Source organism: Gadus macrocephalus, chromosome 2 (genome assembly GCF_031168955.1).
Source record: "Gadus macrocephalus chromosome 2, ASM3116895v1".
In the NCBI taxonomy this organism is placed as follows: Eukaryota; Metazoa; Chordata; class Actinopteri; order Gadiformes; family Gadidae; genus Gadus; species Gadus macrocephalus.
Genome location: NC_082383.1, coordinates 6,146,498 through 6,156,974, shown reverse-complemented (window position 1 = coordinate 6,156,974; position 10,477 = coordinate 6,146,498). Strand labels below are relative to the sequence as shown.

The window sequence follows — 10,477 nt, the reverse complement described above, 5'->3', positions numbered from 1 at the left end:
AGAGAGGGAGAGAGACTATGAGGGGTGGTGAAGTGCAGAAAAGAGCAGAGACTCACCAGTCTTTTCTTTGATCTCGCACAGAACACTGAAGAGCGCCGGCTTCATCCTGTGACAGTTCAGGGCATGCTTCCTGCAGGGGAAGAAAGGAGAGTGGTTAGAAGTGAAGCAGCGAGAGTGGTGGATTAGGATAAACAGACCTTTGTGTTCACTTATTCCACGTTCTCCTCCCTGTTTAAAGCAGGTGGTAGAAAGCAGGGAAATTAATGAAAACCTAGAGGAGGTCTGTGCCCAAGTGTGAAGTAGTTTATACAGCGTTGTACAAGAGAGGGTTGGAGCCATGCCCTTTTACGACACTTGTTTGTAAATGACGAGATGACCTTGCCGATGTGAAAGTACCTTTCGGAAGGTTTTTTTTTTTGGAACTGGAAAAGCAGGATGTTGACCTTTGTATGCTTTCCACGGTACGTTGAAGAATTATTGGGCATCTCGCAAGGTCACAGGATTTGTGCACCTAGTGTTTTGGTCCAATACATAGCATCCCAATTTTGAACCTCTTGAGGTTGGCCTGATACAAAGAGATCCATTTGGGAGTGATCTAACGAAGATCACTTGGGAGGGTCTACATGTTTTCAAATACGCTCAGGTATGGGCGCCTGTGTAGTTGTAGTAGTAGTAGTAGTAGTAGTAGTAGTAGTAGTAGTAGTAGTAGTAGTAGTAGTATCAAAATAGAAAAGGTCAAGCATATTTTTTTATACCCTACCAATTAGGGGCCGAAAGTCAAACCTAATACATCAAAGAAACACAAACACATGCACAACTGTTTGTGCCACAAAAATAGCTGATCTTTCCAGCATGAAAAGAGTTATACTTGACTACAGCAGCAGAAAAGCCCAGGAGTGACCTTAACTGACATGCAACTGCTGACTGTAAATAGTCACTAGCGTTGTGACGGTACATGGCAAGAACAATCACATCACTGAGAAAGCAAGCATGTTCTGCAAATAAAATAAAAGCCAAAGTAAGAGACCGTGACAGTTGACACACTTTTCTGATCGCTGGTCTGTAAACACAAATGCATTCGAAGGTGGAGACCACCACAAAGACCCCACCCTCCGCAAAAAAAGGCAAAAAACAAAACAACAAAATCAACAAAACAACAACAGGGACGTGCAACATAGACTTCGCTTTGAGATGATGTGAGAACGAGCGGCACACAAAAACAAGGAATCATGTCGAATGATGATGAGCACAAACCCGATGAAACACGCACGCACACAAAAGGAATTGGTACGGTTCGTTCCGAAAAAAAACAAAACACCGGCAACAGACACACCAACCACGGATGATTATGACACGGCTACACCTGACCGCAACACCAACTCCAGTTTTGTGTCAGTTGTCTCCCCGACTGTGTGCTGCGATGACAAGCGTGCTGAATATCAGCGTGTTTATTATTACTCCTTGCGTGGTGACAGCGCCTTGATAAGACTTGAGGACCTACTGCGTGGGTGGATGTCTGTGCGTGTGCCTGCGTCCTCCTACCAGACACTCACTATTTCGACACTGGGTTTGAGTTGTGGCGGGTTGGTGAGGGTGGTGGTGTTGGGGGGCGGGGGGCGGGGGGGGTGGTGGTGGTGGTGGTGGTGGTGGGTGAGAGGGTCGCCTTCGTCATGGAGTGCGGTATGAGCAGGAGGAGGGAGGTGGTGGAGGAGGAGGAGGAGGGGGTGGAGCTCATGCGGTCCTTTACTGACCTGTGCTGGAAGTTGAGTGGCAGGCCACCCCCTGCCGTGCCCCCCCCAGCTCCCCCTCCCTCCGTGGGGTCGTCTGATCCACCCCAGTGCGCCGGAGACTCCTCTTGCCAGCATCTGAACATATGGTGACAGGGTGAGGAGAGGATGAGGGTGGGCTGCCAGCGTGCAGGTGCAACACTCTGCTGCATCGCCGAGGGTCCCGGACCACTCCCCCCGCATCCCCCACACTGCCACCCCTCCGCAATAAGGGCACCGCACGTGCACCCATCGCGGGCAGGGGCCCTCACACGTGCGGGCCCAGTGGCCTACCTACGAAGCGGCTGACCGAGCGCACCACACCTGGCCTGCTGGATTGATGTTCGCCTCGTGGCATCCTAGCAGTATTGAGGCGAATTTGCCTCGGATGATCTTTTGGCGTGCGTGTGAGTTTGCACACTGCTGAAGTTTGGTTTTGCCTTTCTGATGGGATGTGTGAGCTTCGCTTTGGATGGCGAAGGGGGAATAGAGCATCAAGCACGTGTTGGTTGATCTAGCAACAAGTGAAGAGGTTGAATCTCACCTCCCATACCATTTGTGCATCAAAAAGATATACATTACATACCAGTGCTGTATTATCGCTTTCTCTTTCGTTAAGTGCAGTTATGCACTTAATTAAATACACCAAGTCAGTGATTGACCACTCAATGCATGAAAAGGCTATCATACGTTATGAACAATACATATTCATGCATTTACTGCAAGGGAGGTTTTCATTTCAGCTCCAGTCATGACTCTTGCATGAATGTTTCATAAAGTGGTATTGTATTTTATATCTGTTCAGTTTTTTGGTAGGCCCTTTTTCCAGATATAACAGTTTAAGTGTGTATTTTAGTGCAGCAGGTTTCAAATCTATACAGAGGCAAATCTGCACAGGGAAATCTATACACTGGACGCATTGCTATATTTATACTTTAGACCAGGAATGTCTCGCCATGGAGAAGGTGCAACATCATGTTTATGCTCACCATAGATTATACAATTGAGGATGCGGATCATACTCTACACAACAATAACAATATATTTTGAATGGATACATTAAAACAAACTAGCTGCAAAATAAATTCAAACGTTGTTTTTTTTTGCAATAATAAAAAACGGAAGCTATTTAGACGACAAGCGTTTTCGGAAAATCAAATAGCAGTTATAAGATGCCAGTATAGCATCATCCCTCCCCCTACCATCTCATTAATAGAAACTCGATTTGCGGACAGCTGCACTCGCGTACACATTATAGGAGAATTGATTGCACCCAGCACACAATGAAAAGGATGAACACCGGGGAGGGAGGGAGTGAAAGAGGAGTGAATTAATTAAGAGAACCAGGTGGTCAAATGTTGGGTGGAAAATCACCAGCTAATGACACATCACACTGTGGCCACAGGCTTGCAGTGGACGCTATCCATTGTTTAAAAAAAATCCAACGCTTCAACTCAAGATGACCTTATGCTCTTTCGAGACACATGGCGAATGAATCCGGGTTATTCGTATATTGTCATGCATTGTCGTGACATGTACCTACAGAAAATAACAAGTCCAGTGTCCTGTGAATAAGAATTACTGTCATCATTGTGGTGTGGGGCTGACAACATTTACATCGAGCAAATAACCCCTACCTTATATCACCGGCCAATTTGCATTTCAATGACTACATTATCGACATTTACTCATTAGAGCACCCAGCCATTAAAGATAGCCAACCGATCATCTCCCAATTACCATGATTGCAGGACCTTTTACACAGGTAAGTCTAACGAAAATGAAGCATAAGAAATAAATAAAACCACATTTCATTTGTTCATCGTGGTGGTCATCGAGTTAACTGACAAAGCAAAACATTGGCATATTAAGCTGTGATTAACGTCAAGCATTAGTCATTTTCAAGAGGTTAGTACTTTCGGGCAAAAACAAGTTGTGTTAAACAATCTTTAAAAGCACATTATGTTCATTATGGGGCGTAGACAATAATTCGATCCTGGCATTGGAAAATGTTATTATTTTCTATTACAACTTAGTTATTACTACTTAATTTGAATCAAGAGGCCATTTTTGCGAATTATATAATATAAAATCCCAATGTTTGTCGTTGTAGTGAGGAGACACTTTTTTGGGAGGTGTGAAAATAAAAGTACCGTCGTCAAAATAAAATGCATTCAAATGTGCAAAACTATAGCAAAGCCTTGCGGGCTGACAAAGAAGAAGAAAAAAGCTCACTTTGGCATATTATTAGATTGCATCGTAAGAACAAACACAGATTTAAACTGTTGACCAAAAGCAATAGCACACGCCACATTTTAAGAAAAGACATATCCATACTTGCTTTATACTTCAGAAAGGACACCCTCTGTATCAAAACACAGGCATTAACGTTACATCTACCGCTTGCATGTCTTTACCTGGCCTGCGCCTCGTCCAGGCTCTCGTCGGTGATGGCCATTATTTGCTGAAGAATATCCCCAATGTCTTGTTGAGGCTGACCGAGTGACTTTCGAACCCCGTCTGGGTCGCCCACGTCGGCCTGCGATAGTCCACCGAGTCCGGCCAGACCCGACATCATCCTCGTTTGATCATCCATACTTTCAAAAGAAAACTCGCAGTTTTCCTCAGTCGAATAATGCGCACAAATAGCTAGCCAGTCCGCTAGCCAGCAAAGTATTTTCTACCACAAACCATACAAGACTCGCTTACGTACTCGATAGTAACGATTGTGTGGTAGACTTACTATCCGCTGTTCCGACCCGATAGTAAAAATGATATGCGCTACATTCGGATTTATTTTTACTTATTTTCAAGTAAATACAAGCCACCGAGCTAGCGCTAGCTTACTAGCAGGGTGGAAAAAAAAGGAGCTAGTGGCTGGAGCCCCGAACAGTGAAAAGGCAGCAGTGACGAGCTAGCCACACATGCACTGAATGTGTGAGCTGGCAGAGAGCGTCGTGCACATTTTTAAATAAAGCTAAATAGAATCTGCACGCACATGTGCATTAAAATCAATACACGACTAAAGCGATGCAGAGCAGAAAAGCCTCTAAATACAATGCCAGCTCGCTGAATGCCTCGCTGCTCGCTGCCTGTGGTTGCCTTTTCAAAACAGACCATGGTTTGCCATTGTTTTCACGAGGGAAGCGCAACTGTCCAAGTGTGTGTGTGTGTGTGTGTGCGCTCCCTCCTGCTTTGCGCGAGTGATGTGCTCTGGTCAGTGAACACCAGAGAGCGTGAGCGTGCTAATCAGTGTACTGTGAACATATAGCTGTTTTATTATCCTGCAGCCTGGTTATGAACGCTATAGGGGTGGTGGTGTATATTGAATGCATTCTCCTTGTGCACCGCATCGAATTTATCCTCATTTTTAAATGCCTTGCGTGTACGTATTTTTGGATAATGGCGGGTTTGCGAGTGACATGTTTTACCGCTACGTCATCAGCATAGTAATTAGTAAAGAGAACATTTGGAAGGAGCCGATTCATATTGGACGTAATCCACATAGGCCTGCATCCATTGAAATGGTGCCAAAATATAATGGAAAATATTTAGATTTCAGCTTGTCATAGTTGTAGCACGTCTGATAATAAATAATGAAAAAATAAAAAATGCACAAATGCATAATGTGCTTTATTTCAACCATTTGTAGCTTTATTTCACTATGCCTAAGGAGTTTATTAAATAACCACGGGATATATACATATATATATATATATATATATAACCTATTGCTCAGTAGTGCAGTGCCCCTAAAATAGGTTTACAAGAAAATCCAGCGTTGGTTCCTATAATGAAAGCATTTATTAATAACCAATGCATTACTGTGGCAGTTTAAAAAGTCAAACGAGCATGGATTTAACAGAACTCTTCCGGCCCGATAAATTAACCTCGAAATTTATCTTTCAGCATGAACATGTTGACAGCACAGACTGAAAACTAGTTTCTTCACTATTTATTTATTTTTGCAAACGTTGACGCTTCTGCTGTTGTTTATCACTCAGATCAGAGGAGGGCTTCCCAAGACGAATGGATAGCTGAATAGACATGGAGGAAAATCTGTAGCCTGCCTTACTCTACGAAAAAAAATGATGTGTTTGCATGGAGCAGTGTGACCAAACAAGCAGTGGTTTATGCTGACTCCTCAGACATCCATCTACTACAATCTGTGGCTAATCAATCTAAAGTTAAGAGAAATCCTGGACCAGAGAATACAGTATGAGGAGAAAAAAAAGAGCATCCACTCTTTGCATGTTTGGCGTATATTCTGGTATCCAGAAACCACACAATACAGTAAAATAAACTAGAAAATACTTAATGTATTAACACCCCGATATGTACGAAATTCTCCACAAATAGCACTATTAGCATAATCTATAAATATATAATGAACTCAATGAGCAAGGACACAAATGTAGCCCTAGAAAAAAAAAAAGCTACTAACCCTATCTCTCAAAGAAGGGCAAACAATGGCATTTCAGCATTAGTAATTATAATATATGCTATAGTAAACATAGTTTTTTGACCACTCTAGAGCCTCTACACATTGATACATCATGTTGACTTGTGTTGCACAACATCATTTCCTTTGAAAGCTCAAGATGGTCTCAGTTTCCCAAGACCCAGTGCTCATTTTCATCTAAATGACTTCATTATTTCCCCCTGCTGTGCCCCAGCGTCCTCGCTACCGAACACTAATGGTCACGATGCCACTTCTCCCCTCTTTGCTCATCTCTGGGGTCGTCTCCAAGGGACTGACACAAACACAATCACAAGCAAAACCCTGCCCCGCACACACATTAGGTCGAAGACACGGCCACACACACACAAAAAGCCATTTGCTCTTAGGTGTAATTATCGAAGACATAATGAAAAGTAGTGACCATGATGACCAAAAGGCTCCCAAGGAATTACACAACAGTGGAAAAGAGCAGGACTGCTGTGACTGACAGGCACAATGTCAAAGCTTCGTTCTGCCTGGGTGATCCCGCCAAATGCCAGAGATGGGAGTGAGTCACGTGGAGGGGGAGGGGCCTCTGCAACGGTCAGGGGACACATGGGTTGGAATAAATGCAGCACCAGCAAGATAATTATATATCGACGGCCACCATAGACATGTTTATTATGTTCAATGGAAATTAAAGTGATGGGTTTTGACCTGACACTTTGCTGTTAAAAGGTTCTGAAATAATAAAGGAGTAATACAAGGTATATTGTGAAAATGGATCAATCCATTAGAATGTATTTCTGAAAGGTAAAACGTATGACATATATACACAAATCCCAGATGAAAAATGAAAGACTTCATTTGAAAAACACAGAGCTGTACAAGAGCATGGTAATGTAAGTTGACTTATATTACCACACATATAACATCCCAACATATGTGCATTTAGCAAACATTAAATCATTTAAGGTATTTTTAACTGAATCATGATACCATTACATTATTTAGACATTTTTTTAAAAAGTTGACCCTAGAGATGCAAAACTTGACACAGTCCTACCAAACCCTATCTTGGCATTGTTTTGAAAAGGGTAGCATTGCCACCTGGTGGTTCGGATTAAAAATGCCATAAAGCAAAGGTCACAGAATCATACAGGGTATATACATATTAATTAAGTGACAAAAACCACAGCACAACTGTGGGGAATAAACCTCAGGGAGCGTGTAGGAAGATGGGCCGGTCCAGTTGCCTTTTAGCCAAGGGGACCTAAGATGAGGAGAAAGGCACTGCCACAAGATCTCTGATCAAGTCAGGTGAAAGGTCCAGAAGCCCTTCTTCGGCCGCTGAAAGAGGAAACCATTTGTAAAGCATTGTGCCAAAGAAAAATGGAACACAGATCAAAATATTGGCATAAATAACCAATAACACAGAAATCTGAATACCTAAGCTCCTACTGGTAACCTTCACCACCAACTGCGAGTGCTTCTCAATGGAGAGAAGCCCTCTCACCATTTGACACTGGGATTTCATCTGTCAAGAAGAAAGGAAAAGATCAATTCAGTTCCACAAATACGTGGACTAAAACATATGGTAATTAATCCTTATTGGGAGGTGAATAAACCTCCTGTGTGTATTATTCACACTTACCAACGTTGTTCCGGAAAACAAATTAGAGAACTGCCTGCCTGAGAGTCTCAAATTGTATCCACATTGTTATCGGCACGACATCTGATCTGAAATGTATACAACATACCACCAAATATATCGTGTGCAGTGCAGGCTGCTGTCTAGACAGCACTGAGTGGTAGTCTGGTTTCCGCTGGATGAGCTGCCACTGAGAGGACTGGGACAGTGATGCGGTGTCTAGGGTTACACTGCTCTGCTGGCCCTGCTCCACCTTGCTGTGGCGGTGTAGACAAAAGAGTACACAGGTTGGAACAGGGTGTAACGTTACACACCGACACGTCATTGACACAGTGGGTTCGCTTGGGAAGAGGCAGAATGCTTCAGAAAAAGACAGTGTAGTGAAATGGTACATTTCTTCAGTATCTCTACTAATGTTGGATTAAAGTGTAGTTTAACGTCCTAAATCATGATAATTGGCACAGATGAGGTATTTCAGCACTGGGAGTACAGGCATATATATTAACATTCAAACCTTGCCAAGGCCTCCGCTTTAATCCGGTGTTTGGACAGCAGAGCTGTCCAAGAATTGATCTCCGCCTGTAACCTAGAGCACGGCGATGGTGGATAAACAAGTTCAAATATTCTCACGGAAAAAATACTAACATTAGCGTTAACATAAAAAAAACAGCAACCGAGGCGTATCCTTAAGGAAGAAAAACCTGCCTGTGGATATCACTGCGCTTTTGTTCCAGGGCTGGCTGCATGGCAGGATTACTAGGAATGAAGACCAGAAATAAACAAGTCATCGGTTAACAACCAATGACAGAAACATCTGTACAGGAAACACGCTGGCTGCAGAATGTTTATATATACATTAAAAAGGAATTACTTTTCTTTACTCGATGAAAGCTGCTGAGCTGGCCTTGGACTGCGCAGCTCTTCGGCCAAACTGCACCATTGTGGTTGCATGTCCTCGGCTAAATATCAAGAAAATGGACATTATACAGTATATATCACAAAGTATACTCCAAGACGCGTGTAGATTTACCAAGAATTGTTATCCATGAGACCTACAAAATATATGCAGGTACGGTACTACTAACCTTGTTTCTTAAATGTCTCCAGTGAGGCATTTGGCGTGGACTGTAACAACGTCTGGGTTCTTTCTAGTGCGCGCTAAAGACAGGCATGCAAAAGGATTTTGAATGTCATTTTAAAATCAAACACAATACAAGTGTAGAGATGGACACACAACTGTTTGGCTGAAAGCAAATCTAACCTTCATCGAGGCTTCCATCAGTTTCTCCAGCCGCTCCTGTTGTGGTAATGATGGACTGATGGTCCTGCACAGTGCTACAGACAAAAAGAACCAAGGAAGGAAGGCATTAGGACACCAGCCAGAATATCTCACAATTTAGCTATAAGTAAGCAGGAAGGATAGGACCTACTCTGAGATGGGTTGGTAAGGGCAGGGAGTGAACGCCGCCCTATAGTGGACCTTTTCCAGGATTTCCTTCGGGAAGAGGGGCTTAGCGAGGGAGCCTCAATTGGAACAGATCCCTTCATGGACTCTTCAGCCATGCCGTTCTCCGTGATAGTGGCTTCTTCAGTTGTGTCTGGAATTGCTGCGCTAGATGGAGTTGGAGAATGTGTGCGCCGGGACTTGTGTGGGAGCCCTGGGATGGGCGATAAGGGCGGGGCCCTTTTAACCATTTTGTCGATTATCATTGCCTTGGAGTTAAAGAGAAAAAGGAGTTAAGTAACGAGTTAAGTAACGAGCCTTGTGAAATAGTTAGTGGTTCTAAAGCATTAAATCGGATCATCGCCAGTGTTGTAAAATGTTTTACCGTACCTCGTTCCCACCAGGAACGGTCGCACCGCAGCAACTGCTATGGGGTTGAAAGGAGTGGTGAATACAAGTTACTTCACAGGTTTACATCAATAATAACATGCTGAAACAATGTTAACATTTTTAAAACGGTGTTTTTGTTTGCCGACATTGAAAATCCAATGTTGCAAACCAGTTGTAATGTATCTTATCTTGTTCTTATCAATCCCCTCAACGTAGTTTACTGGCTTCAACTGTAACAATGTCAGTAACGTAAATACATCGAATACAACCGAAAACGATTTGCCCAAATAAATATGTATGCATGTATAGCCTACTGGTTACAAATTAGTCGGTAGTTTAGTTGTTCGACAAACCTGTCTTGTTTTGTTTCCATTTCAACATCCGCCATTTTTTGAAGTAGAATTGTGCCGCGCGCTCAAAGCAAACCTGCACACATCCCCATCACTGCGCAATGCATACTGGGAAACGTAGTCTCCCCGCAAAACACTAGTCTTTGAAAAAGGCTAACGTATTCACGGGAAACATAACATTAGTGCTTGTGTTACCGGCGCCAGATCTAGGGGAATCTGGGCAGGTACAAGGCCCACAGGCTGGTTTGCGCTGTGGGTAATACGAAGTGGAGAACAACAGTTTACAATCTTGCTCAAGCAATCAACAGTTTATTAACTCCTTTCTGAGTCAAATACTTTAGAATATAATATATATAAATATAATATAATAATAAAAACAATAAATAAACCAATACATCAATAATTGTCAATATCATAGATAAATAGCAGCATATA

At 42.9% G+C, this 10,477-nt stretch overlaps 2 protein-coding genes across 4 annotated transcripts; both read right to left on the bottom strand.

Moving 5' to 3' along the window:
- pbx4 (pre-B-cell leukemia transcription factor 4) lies at window positions 1-5,050 on the bottom strand. Its single transcript, XM_060036899.1, has 3 exons — window positions 4,184-5,050; window positions 1,752-1,865; window positions 1-130 (listed from the first exon to the last, which is right to left on the bottom strand). Exons 1-3 carry the CDS (start codon window positions 4,360-4,362, stop codon window positions 16-18), a joined length of 408 nt encoding a protein of 135 aa, XP_059892882.1. The 5' UTR covers window positions 4,363-5,050; the 3' UTR covers window positions 1-15.
- A 1,927-nt stretch (window positions 5,051-6,977) lies between these two features.
- Window positions 6,978-10,354, bottom strand: LOC132446538 (uncharacterized). 3 transcript variants are annotated; one of them, XM_060036856.1, is made up of 11 exons: window positions 10,046-10,350; window positions 9,693-9,726; window positions 9,289-9,571; window positions 9,120-9,193; window positions 8,944-9,016; window positions 8,730-8,817; window positions 8,564-8,614; window positions 8,373-8,444; window positions 7,968-8,115; window positions 7,657-7,744; window positions 6,978-7,557 (listed from the first exon to the last, which is right to left on the bottom strand). In XM_060036856.1, the coding sequence occupies exons 1-11, from the start codon at window positions 10,078-10,080 to the stop codon at window positions 7,481-7,483; spliced, it is 1,023 nt and encodes a 340-aa protein (XP_059892839.1). In that variant the 5' UTR covers window positions 10,081-10,350; the 3' UTR covers window positions 6,978-7,480. The 3 variants fall into 3 exon arrangements, with proteins under 3 accessions (XP_059892839.1, XP_059892832.1, XP_059892845.1); XM_060036849.1 differs by having other exon boundaries at window positions 9,693-9,729; window positions 10,046-10,349; XM_060036862.1 differs by lacking the exon at window positions 6,978-7,557 and having other exon boundaries at window positions 7,862-8,115; window positions 9,693-9,729; window positions 10,046-10,354.
- Between the last annotated feature and the right edge of the window lie 123 nt (window positions 10,355-10,477).